The 26336-nt window shown below is 53.1% G+C and overlaps 1 protein-coding gene across 2 annotated transcripts in view; it reads right to left on the reverse strand.

The window, feature by feature from the left end:
• Window positions 1-1321: 1321 nt before the first annotated feature.
• The window catches only part of DSCAML1 (DS cell adhesion molecule like 1), a 350222-nt gene continuing 325207 nt past the window's right edge, over window positions 1322-26336 (reverse strand). For both annotated transcript variants that reach the window (XM_040483149.1, XM_040483150.1), the window contains 14 exons: window positions 21327-21466; window positions 15223-15376; window positions 12750-12867; window positions 12218-12381; window positions 11875-11973; window positions 10999-11187; window positions 10263-10550; window positions 8604-8759; window positions 6283-6313; window positions 6036-6154; window positions 5597-5749; window positions 4782-4976; window positions 3854-4165; window positions 1322-2369 (listed from right to left, as the gene is read on the reverse strand). In XM_040483149.1, coding sequence (XP_040339083.1) covers window positions 1894-2369; window positions 3854-4165; window positions 4782-4976; window positions 5597-5749; window positions 6036-6154; window positions 6283-6313; window positions 8604-8759; window positions 10263-10550; window positions 10999-11187; window positions 11875-11973; window positions 12218-12381; window positions 12750-12867; window positions 15223-15376; window positions 21327-21466 — 2594 coding nt within the window. In that variant the 3' untranslated portion in view covers window positions 1322-1893. The remainder of the gene's footprint in view (window positions 2370-3853; window positions 4166-4781; window positions 4977-5596; window positions 5750-6035; window positions 6155-6282; window positions 6314-8603; window positions 8760-10262; window positions 10551-10998; window positions 11188-11874; window positions 11974-12217; window positions 12382-12749; window positions 12868-15222; window positions 15377-21326; window positions 21467-26336) is intronic.

Raw genomic sequence — 26336 nt, forward strand, 5'->3', positions numbered from 1 at the left:
TTCTCATTATTGCTGTTGGCTGGTTCTCTTGGTTGGGTCCTTGGCGTGGGGGCTGAAATGGAGTTTCCCCTGGGCCTAGGAGTCACCAAGGAGAACAAGGCCTCTGCCCCTGCCCCTGTCATGGTGCCTACCCCCTTACCTTGTACCGGGGACACTCACAGGGACAGCTCCTCTGTTTCCCACACTCCCTGGGTGCTCCATGGAGTGTTTGAGGAAGGAGTTGCTTTTCGGAAAGTGCTTCCATTAAAGGTCATGCATCCCAGGCAGGGTCTTGCTGTGGCCCAGACGGGCAGGGACAGCTCACCTGCGTCCTGCACAAAGCCCTCCGTTCTTCTCCAGCCCTCTGGGCCCCTTCCCAGTCCCTCCTCTCAGCTTCCGGGGGTACGGCAGGTCTCAGAGACTCACCTTCCTTCCAGATTCCCGATCCAGAGCTCAGCCTTCACTTGGGGGCACTGAACCCCCTATATGCTTCTTAGGTGCACTGTCTTTTCACCCAGGGGTTCCTGGCCGTGCTGGAGGGAGGAGGGAAATGGCCACCTGCCGACTTTCCCTCTCCTCGGCCTACTCAAACCTGAACGTCCTTGGAGGCCCCGCCCCCACGTCCTTTCATCAGATAAGGACCCTCTGGCACATCTGCCTGTGCCCCCATTCCCTTCCACCTGGCAACCTGATGCCAACTCCTCCAAAACCAGGCAAGGTCCCCGGCATGCCTGCTGGCCCATCCTCTTTGGTGGAGCTCCATTTCCCTCCTCCATGAGCCCCTTTCACCTCTCCAAACTCTGATGGCCTCACTCCTTCTCCTTGGCCTCACTTTGCCTTAACAGCCTAGAACTTCCGGCTCTGTCCCAACCCCCAGGATACATAGAATCTCTTCCTCCCCCTCCCAGTTTATAGGCACCTCTTATATGACTTAAGTGGGCACTTGTGGTTTGCCTAGCTTTATTTCCCTGGGCACGGTCATGTTCTCCTGGAGGAGAGAAGCCAGCACTTACCCTCCCCACCCCCACCCCCCATTCCAAGCTCCCCAAGCTCTCAGCAACGTTGCCTCGTTTTATAGATAAGGAAACTGGCCCAGAGGGGTTTAGGAGCGTGCTCAAAGCCACACAGCTGGCCCCCTTTAGGGGCCGGCCCAGATCTGAGAACAGAACAGGTGCTCAAGAATGCACCCGGGCTAATTAAAAGCCTTTTAAAAAGTTTAACCTGCTGAGCTAAAACCCGCGCTTCTCACAGTGTCCCCATGAGAGATAGCCAGCTAGGCATAGGGGCCTTTCCTTCCGCCCCCCCCTCCCCACTGGCCCTTGCCAGATGGGAAAGAAGCTACCACGTAGAAACATAACCTTTATTGCACACGGCGCTGGGTTTTTTTTCATAGAAAAAGGTATTAACACATAAGCATCTGCAAATTGAAGCAAGTCCTGGTTTTCTTGGAACAGTAAAATCGCATGCAGTGTCTCTGAGTTGGGAGTTTGGTCTTTGTCAAAACCGCCTAGATTGAAAGGAGGGTTGAGTGAGTAGGAGGGAAAAATTGCTGAGTCTTTGTGCCTCTGTCTCAAAATAAGGGGAGAGAAATATATAGATACGTAGCTTGTCGACATGTTCCCATCTCCCTACATATGTATATAGATCTCTCCACGCATATTTTGTGGGGTTGGAGGGGTTGATTTGTACTGTTAAATTCTTTGTGCCCTGGCTTCACGGAGAAGAAAATAGTTTCATTTGTACAAAAGAGTTCTATGTACAAGCGTCGATGACTCGGGGGGGGTTTCTTTTCGTTGTCGGTTGGTTTCTGTCTGTCAGTTTAATATAAATAATGCAGGAAAACAGCCAAGTTGGTGTGTGAGGGCTGGAGGTGCAGACAGGTCCGAGCGTGGGGCCGCTTTTCTCACCGTGCCCCTACACCAGGGTATAGGATTTCGAGTAGGCCCCTGCCCCCTGCTTCTGGGATCTCCCTACCCCCGATGTGCTCATCTCGAGAAGTGAGTCCCTGGAGCCCCCCATTTTGGTGTGTGGGCCCCCGGCCCGCGGAGGCTCGGTGCTGGGGGCCGGAGGGGCGGCACTGGGTGCCGCGGGGGGCTCGGCAGGGGTGGGGCCGGGAGCTGGGGGGGCCGCGCCGGCTGGGGGTGCTGGCATGGCCAGGGTCCTCTGAGGTAAAGTGGCTGTGGAGGCGGCAGCAGGGGCCCCTGGGTGCGGGAGGCCCAAGGGCTTGCTGGCAGGGTCCAAGGTCAGGTGGCGAGCCTGGGTGTGGTAGGTTCGAGCCAGGTTCCGGATGGAAGCCTCTCGGGGTGGGACCACCGGACAGGGCTCGCGCCCATCTGCCTTTCGAAAGAAGGCCTCCGACTTGGCATACAGGGGCAGGTTACAGTAGTCACCTGGAATCACAGAGCCAGAAAAGGTTGGAGGCAGAGGCCTCTGGGAGCCAGCTTGCTCGTGCCACCCCCTACTCCCCAATCTTTCCCCCCATCTGACCTGGGAGTCCCTCCACAAGCCGGGCAATCGTCAGTTACTTGACCTCTCTGAGCCTCGGTTTCCTTATCGGTGAGATGTGGACAATCGCACTTCCCTATAGGATTACCGTCAGTAGTGAATGAGATCAAATATGGAAAGTGCTTCAGTTACCATGGCTAGCACATATAGTAGTTGCTCAATAAATTGATACTTGTTGCTAAATGGCCGATATACGCTGTTCAGCTTCAGCTGGGGGAGAGCTCATTTCTGAAAACGACGACTCCCCACGCTGAGCCTGATTCTGCCTTCTGCCACATATTCTGCCACATAGCAAGCGCCCCCACACCTCCACCTTTCCCACGGCTGTCGTCCAGAGGTCTGAAGTCAGCTACGTTTCCTCACCCTTCTCCTTTCTCACAGGTGGGATCTTCCTGATTTCTCAAACCACCCCCGTATGACACGCTTCCGGGACCCCTGCGCCCTGATCCCTCAGCTCAATAAGCATCCTCACCTGTAAATGTGCCTCTGTCCTGTGCCTGTGCCAGGAACTTTCCTTACATGATCTCATTTAGTCCCTGTAGCCCCCTGGATACAGGTTAATACCTGCCCACATTTTGCAAATGAGGAAACTGAGGTTCAGAGAGGTTAAGTAATTTGCCCCGTTTCTCCCAGCTAGAAGGGGTAGGGGTGTCATTCAGGGCTGCGAATCTCCAAAGCCTTTGTACTTCGTTACCCTGGGCTCTTCTCTAGATGGTCCCGAGGGCCCCGATCAGTATGGCCACTGAGCAAGGCCAGTAGCGAGCAGACCAGACTGTGCATGATTTGCACGGTATAGTGTGGTCCAGTGCCCGTTGATGGACCCCCCCCTCCGGTTATCCTACGGCTGTCCCACCAACCCCAACGGGCATATGCTCTGGCCAGGCCCCTGGGTCAGACAGTTCCCAGTCAGGCTAGGTCACTGCCCACCGTGAGGTTTGGTCACCACGGGCTGAGCTGCCAGGATTGTTCCTTCACGTCTGGATTGATTTGAAAGGCACTGAGACCCACGGCCGTTGGGCAGCTGCGTCCCCACACTGGCACAGCCTCGGGGTAAGTGGAGGATCACTACATCCTGAGAACCTGCCCTGCGTTGGGCACGTCCAGAACTTCCGGTGTCTGCTACGACAACGCAGAGTATATGCTGTCACTTGCATTTTACAAACGAGAAAAGGAAGGCCAGAGAGGCTAAGTGACTTCCCAAGGCCACGGAGGTATTAAGCGGCTGAGCCAGGATATGGACCCTGACCTGGACTCTCCCGAGTCCTTGCTTTGCGCTGCCCACGCCGCCAAGGAGCCCTGCCCAGGCGGGCCGGCCCCACGTGGTGGCAGGGCAGGGGACACAGCAGGGGAGGGGGGGCCGAGCACTCACTCTTGTTGGCCCGGTGCGGGATGGGCACAGCCACGTTCTTGCCTCTGTCGGCATCCTGGGGCTTGGGCGGGGAGGCGGTAAAGCGGCAAATGCCGGGCTCTGAGGGTGTGCTCATGGACGTCATGCTGTCCGCGTTCTCGTTGGTGCCTGTGGTCATCTGGTCAGAGGAGCTGTCGGAGATGAAGCACTCGGTGATCTCGAACTTGGCGTGCTGAAGCTGTTCTTCCAGCTTGGCGTGCTCGTAGGCCCGAGCCAGCTCTTCGTACGTGGACGAGGCACTCTCGGTGGACACCATGCTGTTCCGCCCTTTGTCTGGGGAGATGGAAAGCGTGGAGGTAAGAAGAAATGGGGGGCGGGTCATGGGGAGAAGGGTCTCATTTACCAATGAGACCAGAGCTCACTTTGGATTCTGTGTCTCCCTCTCTCTGCCCCTCCCCTGCTCGCGCGCTCTCTCTCTCTCTCAAAAATAAACATTAAAAAATAAAAACAAAAACGAGACCAGACTGAGCAGTGCCCCTACCCTTGACCCCAGTGGTCATCTCTGAGGACCCTGATCGCCCCCTGGGAAGGTAGCAGTGGTGGCCGAAGTGGGGTCTTTGGTGAATAAAGGGCAGAATGTCTTCCATTCTTGAAAATAAGCACCCACCCCCTGGAACACTCCGTTCTTTCTCCAACAAACATCACACATACCATTTTCTCTGACATCTTCTGGGATAGCAAAGTGAAATCCTTGACTAAGCAGAGCTCAGCGAGGTCAAGTGTTTTTGCGCCAGCCACACAGTAAGTCAGTGGCCAGCTGGCAATGAAGCGGACTTGTGTCTTGGCCCCCATGAGCTGGTGGGTAGAGGCTGGGAAAACGGAAGGGGGAGCTGGAAGGTAGGGGAAGTGAAGAACAGAGAGCAAGACGCGGGCAGGGCCCTGGGCTCACCTGTGTCCTGGGAGAGGCTGGCACTGTAGCTGTCACTCTCAGTGACAGTGACACCATGCTGGGATCCCACGGTGCGCCAGTCAGAGGTGAGGGTGCGGGCAGGTGTGGAGGCCTGGCACTTGGTCAGCGTCCACTGGCTTGAGTACCGGTTCCGGGTGCTGTGGGCTGACTTGACGTTCTTCCTAGACACTGGATCTGCAAACAGGAAGCGATGGCTAGCACGTCCGCTGAGGGCACTGAGGCCTGGGCAGCTGGCACTTACCAGAAGGGCAGTGCAGAGCCAGGGAAGAGGCACAAGCAGCCACAGAAGCTCCCGTGGGGAGGCTGAGCATGTTGCCTTTCCCAACCACATAGCTGGCCCCAGAGGAACAGAGCTACGGTGGTGAGGTGTGGGGGCAGTGGGTGGCATCCTGGTCCTCCCCACCCACCCCATCTTTTCCTTCCGCGGGGGGAGGAATGTCGTCTCCTCTCCTGCTGCCTCCTGTGCACTCATTCCCCATAGCCCTTGATGTGTTCTATCCTGATGTCCAGAGCTGCAGCGCTAGAGGCAGAAGGCCTTTGGAGAGCAAGAACACCCAACCCTCAAATGTCTAGGCAAGGCAACGGAGGCCCCGAGAGACAAAGTTAGCAATATACCCAAGGTCACAGCTAAGTAAGTCTTCAGTCAAGGTCTGTAGACTCTAACTCCAGTGTTCTTTGCATTCTTCCATGCTGTTCCTCTCCCACCTTTTTTTTTTTTTTATTGCCTGTGCCCCATGCTGTTCCCAAGACACCCTGTGTGGGAAGAGGTCTGTCTCCCTGGGGATAAGGCATACTGGTGCCTGGCCGGATGTCAGACATGTCGATGAGGGGTCCTGTGCTCTGGATGAGGGCTGGGTGGTGCAAGGAGACACCAGTGCAGAAACTCTGCGGGTTGACAGCTTGGCTGAACTCAGCATCCGTCACAGGAATGGTGGCTTTGTCATCTCCTGGGGGAAGAAGGACGGACAATGAGTAGGAGTCCTTCTCTCTGGACGTTGCAAATGTCTTTTTGTCTTTATCCCACGTTGAGACCCAGAAAGGACAGAATAATTCTTTCGGCTAGAGGAGGAAACTTAGCCCTTGAGAGAAGCTTCAGTGAGTTCTGAGGTTGCTGAGTTGTTGGTGGGGCTGCTGCTAGAGCTCTGGGCACTGCTGGGAGGGCTGGTGGCTGCCCTTTGTGGGTTGTGGCCTGGGGGAGAGCGGGACAGAGAGCCTGTGGCTCTTGTCACTCACCCAGCTGCTTGATGCCCTCCTTGTCCTCGATGAGCAGCTGGACCCTGGGGATGTCAATGTGTAGCCGCGGGCCTTGGGGAGGCCCCTTCACAGGGGTGTCAAAACTTCGGTTGTTCTTGCTGTGGAGAGAAGGGCCAGCGGTGGGTGACTCAGCAGCCATGAGGGGCTGGAGGAGAGGGTTTAGCAGGACAGTGGGGTCTTAGAAGCCTGTCCTCTGCAGGGGAGGAAGCAGCCATGTGACACCTACCTTATCAACATTTCTGCCAAACTCTTTGCATCTGCAAAAGAGTAGAGAGAGGGGCTCGGTGAGAATAGAGTCTGAGCAGGATGAAAACTGGCAGAGGCATGGGGGAAAAGGTGGGGGAGTTCCCTAAAATGGGACCAGAGCTGGTCTCCTGGGAAGAAGAGGGAGAAGTGAAAGGGCTTCCAAAATGGTCCAAAACACAATAAGGTCTGACTGCTCCTGGTGTGAGGTTTGGCTCAGGTCTGTTTTCCTTTCCTCAGGTTTTTATCTAATATGGAGGTCCTTCCCAAAGGAGAGGGTATGTAAACTGCTCCATCTGTTTCTTGAATCGACTCTAATTAAACAAGACAACATAGCAGGCTGGGAATGGGTACCAGTGGAGGGTCCATCCTCAGTTGTCTGCTGAGAAGAGAAGAGAGTGAAGTTGAGGTGGTCAGTGGGCATCCCTAAATGACTATCAACCAAGAGACTTCATTTCTTCCTCTTGGGCACCTGTCCCCAAGAAGTCCATGGATGAATTGACAAAAAAAAAAAAAAAAAAAAAAAAAAAAAAAGAGTGAGAGAAGCAAAGGGCCTACTTAATCCATTAAACCTCTGAGGAGAATGAGAATCATGAAACTAATCTGTCAGAATGAATCTAGCTCCATGTATATATCCAACCATCTACTCATCCATCCATCCATCCATCCATCCATCCACCATTGATCCATTTACCTATCAGTCTATTTATTTCTCCACCCACCCATCCAGTCATTCATCCATCATCTACCCATTCAACAATCCACTTGTTCAACCATCCATCCATCCATCTATCCATCCAATTATCCATTCATCTACTCAACCATTCATTCAATCACCTATCCATACATCCATAAAATCATACAATCATCTGTCCATCTTATCATCCATCTATCTATCCATCCATCTATCCATCCTCCAGCCATCCAAACATCCATTCAACTATCTACCCATCTACCTAATCATTCATCTATTATCCATCCATTCAAATATACATCCATCCATCCACCTACCCATGGATCCACACATTAATCCCTTCAACCATTAATCTATCCATCTATCTAATCGTTCATCCATCCACTCCTCCATCTATCTACACAGCCACCTATCCATTAAACCACCTATACATTGAGCCTTTCATTTAACTACCTATCCAGCCATCCTTCCATCTATATATCTTTCCATCCAACCATCCAATTAATCATCCAACCATTCATCCAATCATCCAATCATCCATCCGTCCATCCATCCATCCATCCATCCATCCATCCACCCATCCATCCAATCGACTCCTAAACATGCAAGGCAGTGTTAGTAATTCCTCTTTTGTACTACTGTTGTGCCCTGGCTTCTCACGTTAGACTGTAAACTCTATGAGGACTAGACTCATAGGAGTCCTCTATGAAGACTATGGACTCTTCCTTCTTCATTTGTCTTTATATCTCCAATGTATGGAAGTATCTACAATACAGCAGATATTCAATAAATGTTTTCCAAATGAATGAATGACCATCTGTTAAGCAACTACTAGGTGCCAGACACTGTACTAGGCCCTGGGGAAATCAAGGTAAATCAGACCCATTCATGCCAGTCTATGGTATCATGTATTAGGATAGGGGTGATATTCAAACTATTTAACATCAGACACATTCTGGAAGCAACACAGTCAGAACTGAGCAAGGTCCTCAGAGACCACCTGCAGGTCTATGCTTTAGTGGCCAGCTCCTAGAAGAATTGCAGGGATCCTGTGTGAGAGAAGGAAGATCCAGGGTGGAAGGGAACAACACAGAAATGTTTATTCTTTATTTTTTTTTTAACATTTATTCATTTTTGAGAGACAGAGAGAGAGAGAGAGAGAGAGATAGAGCACAAGCAGGGGAGGGGCAGAGAGAGAGGGAGACACAGAACCGGAAGCAGGCTCCAGGCTCTCAGATGTCAGCACAGAGCCCGACAAGAGGCTCGAACTCATGAATCACGAGATCATGACCTGAGCCGAAGTCAGATGCTTAACCGACTGAGCCACCCAGGTGCCCCTAACATGGAAATGTTTAAATATTTAAACCAATATGGCTTTGCCAGTGTGCACCTCTAAAATTCAGCCCTGGTTAGGTCAGGCACAAAGTCTTGGGGGCACAGAGGAGGAAGCAGTGAGAACTAAAGTTTCAGAAGATTGGAGTAGCAGCTCTCCCTTAAATGAGACACAGGTACACTCTCTTGCCCAGATGGTGCCATGAGCCAATGAAAGGTGGCCAGCGTGGCTGAGGGCCAACACTCCTTCCTGGGAAGCCCGTAGGGAACTTGCCTACCTCGGAGCCGCTTCAGCCGCTTCTCCTTCCTCTTCTTGCGGACGATGAAGAGCAGCGCCACCCCCAGAGTGGCCAGGATGACCGGGCAGCCAATGGTGAACAGCTTCTTCACATCATCCCCCTCACCTTGAGCAGACTTGATGGGAGGGATGGTACCTGAATGGGGTGAGGAAGGGAGTCAGATGTCCCTTATGAGTAGGATCTACATAGAGTCCTCCGGGTGGGGCAGCCCTCGAACCTCTCTTGCTGCCCTTGGTCTCATTCTGACCCCCACTTCCTGGCACAGAGCCCCAGCCTTCCCCTTTTGCCCTCCCCACCACCCCCCAAGGTACATAGGGGGTCAGATCAGGACATCCATGAACAATCATGTCGTTTCTATGCTGCATTATGAAATTGATGACTTCGTGAGGCTGTTTTAGAGTTATCCTGAAGTCTTTCAGAGATAGTCTCCTTCCTGTTGGAGTTCAATGTTCATTTCTAGAGGGGGGGCAGATGAGCTTAGATGCCCTCATCCAGCTCGTAAAATGGGGGAGGGATAGCAGGAATCAGAGAGAGCACTGTCAGAGCAGTGGGATCCCAGGGTCTCTTCCCCAGACGGGAACAAAGCCATTCAATGCTGCATTGTCTCCTTGATCCCCCCCTCCCATGGGCAGTATCTGCTAACTTTGGGTGCCTGCACAGAGGCAGTAAGTTCTGCTGACATAGCCCTCTGCAAAGCCCCTCTTTGGCCTGTTTCAAAGCCTTGAATAAGAGCCATCTCCTTCATGAAGCTTCCATGTTTGAGCCCATCCCTCCTGCTACTGCTTTTCTTCGATTTCCTTAACGCACGGGTCGACTTCATTTACCTTGTGACAATGGATCTCTATGAATTCAGCCTTCTATGTACCTTTAATGTATGCATGCACGTGTGTGTGCGCGCGCATGTGCATGTGTGTGCATGCGTGTGTGTGAGCGTACGCATGTGTACGAAGTGCCCCACATGGCAGACACCAAATACCCACGTGCTCATCTACACCTCCCAGACTTCCTGGCAGTTAGAAGAGAATCAGGTGACTAGTTCCGGACAACAGAGTGTGAACAGAAGTGACGTGCGTCACCTCCTGGCCAAGGCAGTTAAGAACTGGGGTGCCTCTTTTACCCTTCTCTTCTTGGTGACCTTGGAGGCTACCCATTCAAGATGGCAGAGCTAGAAGATGGTGGCCAGCCAACCCTCTCAAGGCGTTATGAGAGCAAGAAGCAGATCTTTACTGGGCTAAGCCCTGGAGCTCTTAGTGTTTATCTGTTACTGCAGCACAGACCATCCCATCCTGGCTAATGCACCATGTTAGCAGAGGGTCCTCCGAGGGCAGGGCCTCAACTACACCTCTACATTCCTCTCCATCTCTCTGAAGCAACAGAGAGCAAGGACTGAACCTTCCAAGGCTGTCTTAGTGTGACCCGTTTGCCTGTCTGCAGGTCTGTATGGTCACGGGCGCACCTGCCCACCGGCCTGCCTGCCTGCCTACCGGTCTGCTGCTCCCTTCCCTGTCTCCAGCTTTTTCCTCCCTGTCTGTTTTTCGATTTGTCTGTCCTGTCTTTATGCGTCTGCCTCTCCGCCAGCTTCCCTGGGGACACCTCCCCGCGGTCCGGGTGCTGCCCCTCCCACCCTCTCCGACTCACTCCCGTCGTAGTCCAGGGTGGCGAACTGGGCAGTCTCGTTGCCGCAGCCGGCGCTGTTGCAGGCCCGCATGCGCAGCTCGTACCACGTGGCCTCGCGCAGCTCGGTCAGAAACACCTCCCCGGAGCTGTTGGCCCGCAGCCCCTGCCAGGCCCAGGTGCCCTTGGGCCGGTACTCCAGGACGATGGCTGTGATAGGGCAGCCCCCGTTGTTCCAGCCCTGCAGGTTAAGCCGAGCATGCGTGGAGTTGATGTGGGTGAACAGGTGCTGGTCTTTGCTGAAGGAGGGCTCTGGGGGGCGGGGGGGGGGGGCCCAGGGGGGGAGCGTGGTTAGAGACCGAGAGAGAGGAGGAGGGTTCGTTCATCCGCGGGGGGAGGAGTACCCTGGGCCAGGGGGGCTGCAGTGGCTCTGGGAACAGCGTTTGGCACAGATGGGACTAGGGATGCCCCAGGGGACAGAGGAGGAGGGAGATGAGGGAAGGACCTAGAGAGAAGGCCTCGGCAGAGGAGGAAGGGATGTGGGGAGAAGGAGGAGGCTGTCACCATCGGCTACCCCGCCAGGGAGGTGGGGCCTGTTTCTCCTACTGTGATTGGTCATGGTGCTATCCATAGGCCGGAACGCGGCTAAGCCCCTCCCCTCAGTCTCCGCTTCCCAGCGCCCTCCTTGCCTACCCCAGCCGTCTTCCATCCCCATGGCCTGGGCCCATCTCTCCCCATCTGGGTGATCGCTAAGCCTCACCCCGCCCGTGGGTCTTTGCCTCGATGATCTCGCTGATGCGCCCGGAGCCCACGCTGTTCTTGGCTGCCAGCTTCACCTTGTACCACGTGCCACACTTGAGGCTGTCCAGCTTGAAGGACCGCTCCCCTGAGCTGATGAACACATCCTTCCACTCTTCGCTGTTGTCCACCGAGTACTGCAGCACGAAGCCTGCCCGGGAGGTTTGCCTGGCTCAGGGCGGGCGTGGCGGGGCCTGGGACACCCCAACAGGCGTCGTGGGGCTGGGCTCCGGCAGGGGCAGAGTGGGGCCTTTGGTGATGGGGGGAGGGCCCATGCAGGTTGGACCCAAAGCTGCAAGGAGTTTTCCCGCTCTCTCTTTAGCAGCTAAGGTGGGGAAGGGAGCAGAATCCAGAGCCTTGAGGCTTAAAAGGGACCCTATTTAGACCCTGCTACTCCAGGGATGGTCCCCCTGACAGAGGTATTAGATCACCTGGGGGCTTTTCAGATCCCATCCCAGACCTCTTGAATCAGAATCTGCATTCTTTAAGATCCTCCTGGTGATTCATGTGCTTATTCAAGGCCGAGAAGCACTCTCTGTCTACTGTTACAGATTTGGGAACTGAGGCCCAGAGAAGAAAACAGATCTCTCCAGGTTCACACAGCTCACCAGCAGCATTTGGGGTGGGCCGTCTAAACGTGGGATACCTAGGCTGGTGACTTTCTGTGGCACTTGGGTAACTTCCTACTGGTCCGAATTGCCCATCCCCCTGGCCATTGATCACTTCTGGGGCATTATGTGGACCAAGTGGTGGGAGTGGGTGAAGCCCTTCCCCTGCTCCTGGGCCCAGAGTTTCTTCCCCTTCCCCCCCCCCCCCTCCTCATCCAGACCCCTCTCACCTCGGATGGAGCTGCCCCCATTGTCACCTGGAATCCAGGTCAGGGTGATGGATGAAGCGGAGGTTTTAGAGACAGTGAGGCGGGGCTGGTCCGGGGGAACTGTGAGGGAAAGCCACCAGCCCTCACCACAAAGCATTAACATCCGATGACGGCGGTGTGGGGTCTCCCAGTTGCAAGTGAGGGCCAAGGCCTGGCTTTCCCACCCTCTTGGAGCCTCCCTGGCTCCCGCTCCTTCTCTCCATCCCTCCTGCCTTCTCTTCCATGTGGCACCTCTGTCCCACTGAGGGTCTGTCGCCCAGGTCGTTGGGGAGGTTGCCGGGCTGCCGGCCTTCCAGGGTCTTACCTTGCACCAGAAGGTTGACGATGATGGTGTCGAAGCCTCCAGTGTTGGTGGCCGTGCAGGTGTAGTAGCCTGAGTCCTCAGCCTTCACAGCACGCAGCAGCAGTGTGCCGTTGGTATGGATGAGCCGGTGCCCGTCCATGGACACAGGGATGGCCGAGTCTTCGCTGCAGGGGTGGGAGGGCAGAGATGGGTTATGGTAAGCACCCCCCTCTTCCCGGGGCCTCCCTCAGGACTGGAGGCACACAGGGCTGGGAGCAGAAGGAGGCTGGCTAGGCGGCCCAGGGCGCTTGGCTCTGCTCAGCACTTCCTGGGGATATCCCGTAACCCTGCCCTCTTCAGGCACCCAGGGAGGGGAGATCCTTAGCCGTCAACGGTGGGGAGCCAGGGAGCCCAGGCCTCCTGGGAGAGCAGTAGCCGTGCACCCGGCAGGGCCTCTGGTCAGCTGGAAGGTAAAGGCACCCGATTCTTTTCTTTATGGCTCATCTACCACCCATCACTTGGGTCACTCAGCCCTCCAGGGTCCCACACATACCTGTCCTTGGTCCACTTCACAGCAGGGGCTGGATCTCCCACTGAATTGCAGGGCAGCCGGACGTCTTTCATCCATGGTGTTGTCACGGTGCCTCCGAATGAGATGATCTTCGCTGGGGCTACGGGGAGGAGAATGTGAGGGCACCCCACTCCTACCCACAATGCTGTACTGGGCGGCCTTTCTTGGGGCTTCCCAAATTTACGCATCAAGCCCCCCGTCTCCTACCTGACCTCTGCTTTGAGCTTGGAGCAGGGGTGGGTGCAGGCAATCTCAGATGGGAGTCATTGGTTCAACAAACATTTATCAAATAAATACTTGCTATGGGCCAGGTCTCCCATGAGGCTCTGAAGACTCACACAGTGAAGAAGATCTATTTCCTGTCCTCGAGTTGCACATCGTCCAGGACAGACACTTAAAAAGGATCATTATGGGGGCAGGGGCACGCCTGGGCGGCTCAGTTGGTAAAGCATCTGACTCTTGCTCTCTCAGCTCAGGTCTTTATCTCAGGGTCATGGGTTCCACGCTGGGCGTGGAGCCCAACTTAAAAACATTTTTTTTCCCCACGGGTCGAGAATACTATGGTAGGGATAGGTACAAGTAACCGTGGGAACCCACAGGAGGAATGGACTCTGCCAGCTTGGTGGTGGTGGAGGTGACAGCCAGGGAGGCTTCTGGAATTGGAAGCTTTACCTTGAATCTTGAAGGCTAAAAAGGAAGGCCCTGTGCAGGGAAGGAGAGTCATGGTGGGAAGAGGCAGCAGCACCGAGTAGAGGCCTGGAGGCCTGGGACCCGTGGGAAGTGTGAGGGTCTGCAAATACTCTGACGTGACCAAAGCCCAGGGTGGTTGAAGGGGGACGGGTGGTGAGCAGGAGCAGAAGCATGGGTGGCAGGGGCGGGGGGGCTCTGTCGGCAGAACAAGGAGGCTGGACTTCCTCTTGGGGTCATGAGCTGATAAGTAAGTAGTGACGTGTTCAAAGTAGAGTTGCAGATAAAGCCCCGGTGCCGGCAGAGGATGGCTTGGCAGAGGACGTGGCTCAGTGGCAAGATGGTGGCCAGAGAGCAAGATGGTGGCTGGAGCTGATGTAAGTGGGGCAAGAGGTTAGGGGCTCCAGGAAGCACCGGCAGGACTCGGGGAAGGACTTGCCTTTGAGGAAGCGATAGAGGGGGAGGGGACGATGACTGCCCGATTCCGGCTGGGTGCTGGTGCCCTCACAGAGACCAGGCACACGGAAGGAGGAGGAGGAGGAGGAACGGGGACACTTCGCTCCCACTGAACCTGGGGTCACCCGCGTGGAGTAACTGGGAAGCACCCAGATACACAAGTGTCCCACAGACACCGATGTGGGAGTCAGCGGCCCAGGGACTGAGTCACCGGGAGCAGGAACGTAGACTGACACAGGGGTGGCGGTAACATACAGCCACAGAGGAGAAAGGAACGTCCCCCGGGGTTGACAGGAGCATGCTCGGAGCACCAGGATGCACAAGCGGCCTCACGGAAAGCAAGAAAGGCAAAGACGTCAAGGGCACCCGGAGAGGGTAGTCGCGTCAGGTCCCTCTCAGACCACCGGGCCGTGTCACAGGTGTTAAGTTAACCAGGCCACCAAACGCTGTAGAGCTCCAGACCTGGTGCTGCCACGTGGCTGGGGTTGGTTCCCAGGGCCCCAGGGCTAGAGACTCAGGTGGCTGAGGGAGGAGGCCGGCCCAAGAGGAAGGTGGCCTTCCCACGGAGGCCCAGAACCAAGGCAGAGGACTGAAGTTGTGGGCTGGCAGCGGGTCGATCCCATGGCCTGCGGTCTGCACAGAGGGCACATCAGCTGCTGTGCGGCTGCCTCTTTGCTCCCGGGCTGGGGCCTCACACCTGTCATTCCCTGTAACGCGGGGGTGCATATGCCCTCATGCCATACTTCTGCCCAGGCCAGGGATTCGATGGGGGTGTTCCCTAAGAACAAACTCCGCGTGCGGCATCTAGCCCAGGGCCTCCTAGGTCTGCGCTCTCTAAGTGTCCGTGCATCGAGTGAATCAGCCATCAGAGGCATTACCTCTACCGGAGACGTCTAGGCTTTCAAACGACGAAGCTCCCTTTATGGCTCTCGGCCCCGTGGAAGCCCAATACCCTGCCACCGCCCCCTCTGGAGGAGCCGAGCCTTGGGACAAAGGCTCTGCCGCGAGCTGGGAGCGAGACTGATGTCCCTTCTTTCGGCCCTGGAGTCGAGTTTGGAGGAGGGACCGGGGCCCTCCATGCCACCCGGCCCTGAGTAGCTGCACGGCCTGGAGCGTGCTGTAAGGCTTTCTGGGAGTCAGGGGGCAGCAGAGGCCCAGTGTTGGCGGATGCCGGGACGGAGGCGGGTGGCCCGCCAGCTCCTCTCGGCCAGGTGGCAGAGAGGGTGGAGAGAGACACCCCCTCTCTTGGGAGAGCCCGAATTCTAGAAGGGGGCTTCTGGCCGCTTCTTCCCCTCCGGCCTGTGCCGCTTACCCTTGCCCGCAGGCTCAATGGTGACCTTCTCGCTGCTGTTGCCCCGGCCGGCAGAGGTGACGGCGGCCACCCACAGCAGGTACTGTTGCCCACGGTTTAGGTGGGCGATCCGGTAGAAGAGCTGCTCTGGACTCGTCTCATACTCGCTCGGAGCCTGCGGGACAGGGGCAGAGAAGTGTAAAACCCAGCCTCCTGGGCCTCCAGCCTCCAACCCCCAACCCCAACCTTCCTCGGGGGACCTGGGCTCAGAGTAGGGGGGTGGGCCAGTCGGGGGGGGTGGGGAGAGGAGGCAGGATCCTGCCTCGTTCGCCCTTTGTGGTTTGGGAGCAACAGTGAGCAGAACCTGCACCGGGCTTGGCCCTGGGGGCTCGTGGGCCTGCTCTGGCGTGGTGCTGGGCCAGCCTCGGTTTACTTCTTTGGCCGACCCAGACCCTGGCAAGTGTGGCTGCGGGTCAGGGGATGGGAGTGTTTCGGGTGAGTGACGGAGGGAGTCCGGAGAAGGGAGAATGGAGGAGGGAGGGTCCCAGGAAGACCCCGGGGAAAGGGAGTCTCTGGGAAGAAACTAAATTACCGCATTTGCCTTATTAGGGCTGTAGACGGGCGCCCCCAGCCCGAGCCCGCTCCGCACCACCTCCCCGCCCCGCCGTCTAATTACCACTCCTTCATTCTGCGGGAGCAAACCGTCTGGGGGAAGAAGGGGTGGGAGATGGAACTCGGAAAGCTTCACGGGACAACACTTTATTAATGATTATTAGTGGTATAGATCACCGTATATATTTGTAGCTTGTATAAATCTATAAATTTTTTTTTTTTTAACCAAATGACAGTTTTGACAAGTTGCCAACAAAACAATATCGGATCCCAGTGGTTTTACCAGTTGCTTTGATGAAAAGATTATGTTGCCTTGGAAACCAGAGGCTCAGATATTGAAATGAATTTGAGAAGGAGCTTTTGATAAGCGCTAGTTTGCAGACCTCCTGTCAGCCCCTTCCCTGGTCCAGGCGGGATGGGGCCGACTTTCATTTTATTTTTTGGTCAGCCGCGGGGAAGGGAAAAGAGGGCGGCACTGGGGCCTCTTTGAAATCAGGGCAGAAGTCTAGGGAGGGGGGAGCAGCCCCCGGAACAGATGGGGGGCCCTGAGGCCAGAGGGAGCTAATAATTAGTTATCTCTGCAGTCACGGGATCGTGCACACACATGCTCACATGCACGCTCGGACACGTGGACGCATTCATCCACATGCTGAGGGACAGACCTGCAGATAGAGATGGGGTCACAGAGGGACATTCTCTGTGCCCCACGGGAGGACTGAGGGGCCCGATGACTTATGGCAGGAGAAACCATCCTTTTTTGGCCCCAGGCCATCTGCAGGGAGATGTTAGGAAGGAGGCACAGGCGTCTCCTCAATACACATAGAGCTGCCTGGCAAAGTCTCCCTCTTGCCTCCCTAATGGAGATTTGGCCTTGAACCCAGGGGCGTCCCTGCTGCAGACAGGTGCAAAGCCACCTTCAGCCCTGGTAGTTGGGAAGTCTTTGCAGGCTATGGCACCCAGGGGACCGTGCGGGTACCTGTAGTTCCTGTCTGTGCACGAAGTGGGTGGTATAGTGGCTCCAACACCCGCCTGCCCTTCTTACCAAGTGTGAGTCTCACAGCTCATACACCTTTCTCTCTCAAGGCTCCTGGGGCCTCGGTTTCCTATTCTGTGAACTAAGAAAGCGATACTGCTCTGCCTACCCCGTGTGGTTACAGAGAGGCACAAATAGGCAAGGGCTGGGCGAGTCCTTTGTAAACTGGGACGCGTTCTTCTCCCGGCTCACTCTTCCATGAGGATTGAGGTGTGCATGTGCACGTGTGGAGAAAAGTCGAATGTGCGTGCTTGTGTGTCAGTGTGTACGCGAGCGTACGTTTGTGTCTACACAGGAAAGGTTTGGCTTTCCTTTGAAGGTGTTAGCATCGTATCCAGATCCCGGGGTCTTCCTTTGAACCTGGGCTCCCCAAGAATCTGAAATCGCTTTTAAAAACACATCACTGGGGGCGCCTGGGTGGCTCAGTCGGTTAAGCATCTGACTTCGGCTCAGGTCATGATCTCGTGGTTCGTGAGTTCAAGCCCCACGTCGGGCTCTGTGCTGACAGCTCAGAGCCTGGAGCCTGTTTCTGATTCTGTGTCTCCCTCTCTCTCTCTGACCCTCCCCTGTTCATGCTCTGTCTCTCTCTGTCTCAAAAATAAACGTTTAAAAAAAAATAAAAAATAAAAACACATCACTGTACTCCCAAATAAAGTCCCAGTGGATCAAAAGTTAAAAAGAAAAAGGTAAAACTATGAACATATTTGTCTTTCTAATCATAAAAATAAAGGCAAAAATCACAAAGGACAGTGATTCATAAATTTGAATTATATAAAAACAAAACCTACGGCACACCAAAAACAGTGTCAAAAGGCAAGCAATGAGCTGGCAAATAATTGCAGCCAATACGATTTTTAAAAAGGTTATTATCCTTCTACGTAAAGAGCACTCACAAATCAATGAGAAAAAACCATGAACCACCCAAATAAAAAATGGATAAAGGACATGAATTGACAATTTTACCCAAAGATGAAAAAAAAAAAAAAAACCAGTCAATAAACATGTAACAATAATCAACCTAAGTAGTAATGAAAGGAATATACCTAAAACAGGACCCCTTTTTTCCAATCCAACTGGCAAAAATGAAACATAATATAATATTTTGGATTAGCATGGGGGTAAGAAACAAGTATGGACTTATTTTGCTGGTGGAAGCATCAATTGGTTCCAACTTTCTGAGGGGTAATTCACAAACACGTATGCACATTTTAAGAATATCCATATTCTTTATGACTCAGGAATTACCATAGAAATTTACCTAAGAAAATGACAAAACACGTGCATAAAGACTTATCTGAAGAATGTTCAATGACATGTTATGTGCGATGTTGAACATTTGAAAATAGATGAAAGAATAATGAGGGCACCAGTTAAATAGATTATATACATACGGGCATTCAAGGTCAGGTTTGAAAAGAGTATGTGATGGTGTGGGAAAGTGCCTAGATATATTACATGGAAAACACAGATTATATAACATTATGTAACAATTCATTTTAATTTTTTATTAAAACCCCCCCCCCCATAATATACGTACAGATCAAAGGCTGGAAGGCCATCTACCAAAACACCGCCAGCGTTTATCTTCAGGGAACGAGTACACGTAATTTCTACTCTCCTGTCTGTTCTTTTATGTATTTACAGAATTTTGTACAATAAAATTGCATCATTTTGAGAATCAGAGAAAAACAACAAGTGTATGGACACGTTTGGTACAATTTCTAACGGGGCTCCCTGCAGTCCTGGTTGCCCCCAAGGGCAGAACTTGCGGGAGCCCACCCCAGATGCGGTTCCCGTCTATTCTCAGGGTTCCACACGTGCGTGTTCTTACACCCTAGCACGTGTGCATACATTAGACTCACGTGCATTGCCTCTAACCTCACACTCACACCCGTGGTTTTGCCCTGTCGCGTGTACACGCCTGTGTCCTCACCCCCAGCGCTCACTCCTAGGTCTCTTTCATAAGCGAATTTGTAGTGCGGTTGTTTGGAATTTGGAGTATATTTGCGCAGAGTGGTAACATCACACATCACACATCACACACCACACATCACACATCACACAGTGTGGTGGTCAGGTGTCTGGGTCCCTCGCTGAGGTGGTTCCTCCTCCATAAGGTGGCTGAACTGAATGAAGTTCTCATCGCACAGGCCCCCTGGCCCCTGTGTGCCACTGTCAGACAGGAACCGTCCCAGGAGAGAGGGGCTTCCTACGTGCTTGTGCTCAGGACATGAAGAGAAGCGGGGAGGGTCCCAGGGTCTCCAGCAGGGCACGGGCCCCAGGAGCTCTGTTCTGGGGGCTCGTGAAGCCTGAGTTAATGAGGAGGCAGCACGCCTTCGAAAGGCTTCATTGTCGGAGGAGGAAATGACCGCACAAAGCCAAGCTGGAGAGTGACTACCCTCTCCCATCAATTCATGAAGGGAAACTTGCCCAATGTCTAAGGCTTTACAATTGCCAGGCTGCTCGTAATTCATTCATCAAACATGCATTTAGTGACAATGATGTTCCAGGCACAGTGTTTGGCAGCTGGGGGACCCAGAGATGAAAAGATGCTGCCCTTGTCCTCACAGGGCCCCACGGACCAGCACAGGAGACAGAAGTGAGCAGCTAATTGCCATCAAATGCATTCAGCGTATGACAGAGGATAAAGACCATGCCACGGCAGGGGTCAGCAGTGGCAGAGGCGTGGGCTGGGAAAAGGCACAGCGGGCATCCAGAATGGTGATAAGCTTAGGATGTGTGTGGGGGGTGGGGGAGCAGGGAGAGAAGGGAAGGAGGGGCAGACAGCACGGCTAAAACATCGAGTGGAAAGTTGGCACAGACACCCAACAATGGCAGCGCATTCTCAACGTCCAGACCCCAGGGCCCCGCATTTCCTCTCCTGGGTACACACCCGACAGGCACACGTACACACGTGTATGGGTGTGCACAGCAGTGCCGCAAGGAACAGCTCCAAACTGGAACCTACCCAAATGCCTATCAATGGGTAGTGAAATGGATAAAACAATTCTATATACGCACCCAGCGGAAACCTATACAGAAGTGAAAGTGAATGATCTATAACCACACCCAACAGTGTGGAGGAAATTCACAAGTTCAAAATAATGTTGAGTAAAAGAAGCCGGATTAATGGTATGAACTTCACTTACATAATGGACATAAACAGGCAACACTAATCTGAAGTCAGCATGGTCGTCACCCTGGCAGGGGAAGGGTGGTGACCGGGAGGGGCACAAGGAGGTCCTCTGGGGTGTCCTGATGTCGTGTTCCCTGCTCTGGGTGCTGCTTACCCAATGTGCTAGGAAATGTCATGGAGCCGTACGCCCACGATATGTGCACTTTTCTGCATATGGGCTGGTGGCCGTGAGGATGGAGGGGAGGGCGCAGAGTCACTAAAAAGCCCACATTTCTGGGCTTCTCCTCTGGCAAAAGAACTCTGGCCTCACTGGTACGGAGCTGGGCCACCTACTGCTCAGAGGGTAACTCAGAAAGACCACAGGAGAGCAGAGCAGAGCTAGAGATGCTTCCTGGCTGCCGGGAGCTCATCCGCAGATGCTCGGGCTGCTGTCCCATCACAAGCTGCTGGCGGAGGGGGAAGCTGGCCACCTCCTGCTCCTTGCTGCCTGCCTGAGATGTCCTGAGCACATCTCCCAGCTACTACTCCCGCACACCCCTGGTGCGCCCCGCCCCCTCCCCACTAGACTGGACACCCCTCGAGGGCAGGTGCACCTGCTCATGTAACTAGAACGGCTGTGCTCCAGAGTAGCCACCCAGCAGAACTCAGTGCTGGAGAGGCTGGAGATCAGGAAAGGCAGAGGGAAGGATGCATACTATGGATATGCTATGGATATGCATAGCATATGGATTTGCATATCCATAGTACTGCACTGTACTCCCAGCTTTGGGCAGATATTGAAGTCTGAGTCCTCTCCCCAGCAGTGAAGCCCAGCCCTGGCCCAGAGAGAGATGCCCTTGGCTTCCTTCTACTGTCTGCCATTTCCCTCCTCCCTCCAGTGGGCTCCAGGCTGACGAGGCCGCTCAGGGCAGAGCTCCAGCAGCCCTCGGAGCCCAGACCATTCACGCTGGAGCGTGATTCATTTCCAGAGGCCATGGACCAGGCAGGCCCCAGTCACCAGCTCTGGGGCCTGATAGAACCTTCCTTGGTCAGCCAGACCAGAAGACCAGAAGAGCCCAGGCCTTGGTCTCCCTTTCACATCTGCTTGGTGGTGACCGCCCGACTCAAAAGAAGCCTCCAGGGGTTGTGACCACCTTGCAGCCCCTGGATCGGAGGACTGACCCAAGACGGGCACCAGGTAAGGCTTCAGCTGCTCTTGGGTGACCAGTGCCCATTCTTATCCATGAATTTAGGTAGAAGCATGGACATAAGCAGCCCCCGGGTTTGACCCGGAAGCCAGCTGGTCTTCGGGGTACTTTTCCCTTTCTCCTGTTCCTCTCATCATTGGGCACTGGGCCCACTTACCGGCTGGCCGGACCCAGGGCTGGAGCAGAAGATGGTGTACTTGCGGATCACCCCATTGGGCTTGGCTGGGGGGAGCCAAGAGACAACCACACTGCTGGCGGACGAAGGGACAGCTTTGATGCCTGCAGGGGGACCTGGAACTAAGTAGGGAGAAGGCCAGGTCAGTTTGGAGAAGGGAGGAGGTTAACCTTTGGGAAAGAATAACATGGTGGGGAGAGTGAGGCAGATCAATCTGGGAGAGCTTCCTGGAGGAGGCATCCTTGAGCCATGGTTTAAACGGGGGAGGTTCCAGCATGGCAAACAGGTAAGGAGAAAGGTGATCATTTGGGGCTTGTAACAAAGTTTCCAAGATGAAGGCATTGGGAAGGGCCAGCTTCAAAACTGTTTGGCCAGAACCAAGGACTTAGGACACTCAAGAGAGAAACAGAACCCATGGGGATTTCACATTGATTCCCTAGGCACTTAACCTGCTTCCTCTCCCAACGTTCAACTACTAGCTTGTATACAGACCAAACATATATACTGGTCACTTTGCTCTTTGGCCTGTGAGCTCCTTGAGGCTGGGGGCTCCATGGACTCACAGAGTGGACTGTGTCCTGAGGGTCAGGGGCTGGCGTCAGCCAATGGGTGACAGGGTTTCCTGCCATGTGCCCAGGGCACTGCCCCTGGGATGCTGCTTAGGCCCTTTCTGTTTTTAGGAGGGCAAGTCTACTTGAGAATTGGCCGGGATATTCATCCTAAGGGCATACCAATTCATATGTATTCTGCCCTCCCACTGTCCCCCATCTCTGGTCCTGCCTGGCCCAGCTGGGCCCCAGGGTTCTGCTTGGGCGACTGGAAGCTTCCTGTTTTCAGCTCCCCTTCATTTGCTGTGCACTTGTCTTCCCTCCTGGGAGCTTCATATGCTCCTTTGAGGACAGTGATGGCATCCTACTCAACTCATTTTGCCTCCCTGAGTCTCAGTTTCCCCATATAGATGATGGACATAATAACAACCGCATTAAAGGTTTGTGGAGACAGTTAGTACTAATTAAGATAAAGCACCTGGCACAGTGCCTGCCACATAGAAGACAATAAACGGGGACAATACTCAGTTTTGCTCTAGCATCTACTGTGATTTTTTTAAAAATCTAGTAAGTGGTCAACAATTCTAGGCCAAATAAAATGACGATCCATCATGGCCATCCATCCAGGGGCCTGAGCCCTCCCTCACAGCTACGGCCCTGATATCCTGCTTCTGCTAGTGTCTCTGCATGCTGTGGAGTGCAGGGGGCCACGGGTGGCCACTGGGGCTGGCCAGCGTGCTAACTCAGGTTCAGATCTTTTTCGCCCTTGCTCACTTCTTTTCTCAGCAGTAATCGAGAGGGGTATGTTGATATCTCCCCCACGACTGTGTATCTATTTTTGTAGTCCTGTCGGTCTTTGCTTTTATATATTTTGAGATTATGTTATTAGGTTCACAACAAATTCGAAACTGTTTTATTTGACTAGTAAATTGGGTCTTTTATCCTAACAGAGTGTCTTTCTGTATCTCTAATGATGCCTTTAATCCTTTCACATTGAACCTTTCTCTACCTTTACGTCTTAGGTGTCTCCTATGAACAGCACATAGTTGGGTTTGTTTCATTGCTGGATGAGTCTGACCGTCTTTATCCTTTAATTGAATAATTTAGTTGATTTATCGTTAATGCAATCACTTATATGTTTGGGTTTAAATACCTCAGCTTACTAAATACTTTTATTTTCTTTCCTGCTTTTTTCTTTTTTTTTGAATCGAGTCTTTTAAAAAATACTTTATTCCCCCTTTTTATTAGATTGGTTATTAGACAGCCTTTTAGGGGTTACTCAACGTGAACCTTTACCAAAGCCTAACAACATTAATTGGTACCTTTTTTCCTCTCAGACAATGCAAGAGACTTCAAACTTCTTACCCAATTTCTATGCCTTTGTTGTATATTTTAGCCACACACACACACACACACACACACACACACACACACACACACACACACAGATATCAGACCCTCCCCAAGATGATATCACTATCATCATCATTTTACACAGTCAGTATTAATGGAGATTTACTCATACATTCGCCATTTACTCGTTCTTTGCTTCTTGCATCATGGAACTCATAGCTGGGATCATTTTCCTTCTAGCTAAGGAATAATACCCTTTACTATTTCTCTAGAGCAGGTATGTCGAGAAAATACGTTTTCTCAGTTTTTGTCTGCCAACGTCTTTATTTCATTTTAATCTTGGAGAGTATTTTGGCTCGGCATAAAATCATAGGTTGACAACTATTTTCCACACTTTATACCACTGCATTGTTTTCTGGCTTCCTCGGCTTCCACTGTTTCTTGTCTTGTTTTTATTATTCCATTGTTTCTGATAAAGCAGCGGTTAACCTAATTGCTGGTCCTGTGAAGGTAACTGGTCTTCTTCGCTTCGGTTGCTTTTAGGAAGTTTCCCTTTGCGGTTCCTGTTTAGCGGCTTTATTGCGATGAGCCTAGGTGCGGACTTCGCTAAGTTATTGCTTGTGGAGTCTGCAGAGTGCTTTTTGCTTTGGGGATGGATGTCTTTCATCAATTCTGAAAAGTTTTCAGGCATTTTATCTCCTGCTCCGTTCCCTTTCTCCTCTTCTCCGGGACTTTCTTCTCACATCCTCTGTGCCCTGGATATTCAGAATGTGGTCCAGTTGTCAGCAGAAGCGTCACCTGGGAGCATGTTAGAAATGCAAAATCTCAGGTTCCACCCTAGACCCTACCGAATCAGAATATGAATTTTAATGTGACCCCCAAGTGACTGGTATGCACAGTCAAGTTTGAAAATCACTGCTCTATCTCTGACTGGTCCCTTTATTTGCCATTCGTGTGTCTTTCTGAGCTGCTTTTGGGTCTTCTGACCTGCCTTCCAGTCTGCTCGTTATCTCTCCAGCTGTGTCTCATTTGTTATTAAATCTATCTACCGAGTCCTTAATTTCAGGTTAATAGTCGCTCTGGTTTCTAGATTTTCCATTCGATAGTCCCCAGTTCTCTTAAAATTTCAATCTTGTTAAGAATAACTATTTGAAAGTTCATACTTGACAAAACCTGTGTTTGGACTCCTTGTGGGTCTGTTTCTTTTATCTGCTTCTTTTTTTTCCTGCTTTTCTTCACGCTGTTCCTCATAGTTTTTTACTGGGTGCCAGACACATCATTTGCAAAATTGTTTGTAGAAATAGTTTGAGGCCTCAAGTGATGTAATCTTCCTAAAGGGAGAATCTGTGTTTGCTTCTGACAGGGACCTGCCATCTGGGGTTACCTTACTCTGACTTCCGGGACTGAGATGATTTGAAGCTGGGCTGTGTACTTCTGGTGCACCTTTAATCCTACAGTGCTGCCCTCATGGTCTCAACTCAGCGTGAGGGGGACCCGCCTGCCCCAGCAGGCCCTTGACTCCAATCCACGGCTTTCTAGTGCTGCTCTGATTCTCGGCCACTGCGTCCAGATTCGGCAAATGTCCCCCACGGGGAGAGCGGTTCCAAATGCCAGGGTCACCTCCTGGGCTTCCACTCTCCCTTGGATCCTGGCCCAGTAATTCTGCACTCTCCTGCCAGCTCTCTGATGCCTTCAAGCAGGTGTTTTAGAAAATATTTTATCCGGATTTCCTAGTGTTCTCAGCAAGAAGGAGAGTGGGTTCGAGTCACGTAGTCCACCGTTACTGGAAGTGCAAATCCTCTGACACGTCTCTCTGAGCTTGTCTCCACCTCTCCCTCCACCTTCCCCTCCTGCCTCCCTAGCACACACCTTCTGCTTCTCTGCCTAGATGCCCACAGGTTCTAACAGGCTTCTCTGAGGCCAGTCCTCATCCCTGCCCCCACCCCCAGCCCCTTCCTGCCATCTGTCGTCCACGCTTCCGTGAGGGTTACCTTCCTGCAACACAGGTCCAGCCAAGCCTCCTCTTTGGCTAAATATCTTTAAAATGGTTTAAAATCCAGCTCAGCCTTCACTCTGATTTGGTATCCCCAGGGGAGTTGGGGTGTCAGCAAGAGGCTTTGTTGCTCATGAACAGCAAAGTCCAGTCAAGTCAGCCTGAGACCAAGTTATAGACTGGGGGATTCGGACGTAAGAAATGAGCTTGGGGGCGCCTGGGTGGCTCAGTCGGTTAAGCGTCCGACTTCAGCTCGGGTCACCATCTCACGGTCCGTGGGTTCGAGCCCCGCGTCGGGCTCTGTGCTGACAGCTCAGAGCCTGGAGCCTGCTTCGGATTCTGTGCCTCCCTCTCTCTCTGCCCCTCCCCTGTTCATGCTCTGTCTCTCTCTGTCTCAAAAATTAAAAAAAAAAAAAAAAAAAAAAGAAATGAGCTTGAATTTATTTGACTTTGTTTTCATTTTATCTTTTAATTTATTTTTGGTTTTCTCTACCTTTCCTGCTCATTTTTTCCTTGGAAACATGCAAAATCCTGAGCTGGCGGCGGGGTGGGGACGGGAGCAGGCAGGGGGAGGTAGGTAGGGAGTCACAGTGTCTTTGGCTATTCGTCCAAGCTCCCATGGCAGAGCTGGAGCCAGAATGCGGGCCTGTCTGCTTCCCAAGTCAGCCGGAAAGAGCTGTAATAACTGCCATCGACACAATGGGAGAACCTGGAGGAGGTGGGGCCGGGCTGGTGTAGTGCCCGCTTGTCTGCCCGCCCGTCGGCTGTCATTCTTTCCTGATCCTTGGGGACCCATGCCCCTCTGTCCCTCAGAGAAAGCCGTCCCCATCACCTCCACCAGGGGATTCACCACACTCGGGGGAAGTCAGCCGCGATCATTCCATTCCCCTTTCAGTGACTGGCTTTGCAAGATGCACGTTGCCCCAGGGTGGCCAATGGGACATGAGGATCAATCTGTTGAGGAGGGGTTTTGGGGCCGGTTTTTATTCACTCCCCGAGAGAGGCAGGCCCATAGGAGGAGGCCACTTCTCCGACTCTGAACTCGGTCTTGTCTGCCGTGATGCCGGGAGCCGCGGGAGGAACAGGTGACGTGCCGAG

This window comes from Herpailurus yagouaroundi, unplaced genomic scaffold (genome assembly GCF_014898765.1).
Source record: "Herpailurus yagouaroundi ecotype Mexico unplaced genomic scaffold, PumYag 161, whole genome shotgun sequence".
Classification (NCBI taxonomy): Eukaryota; Metazoa; Chordata; class Mammalia; order Carnivora; family Felidae; genus Herpailurus; species Herpailurus yagouaroundi.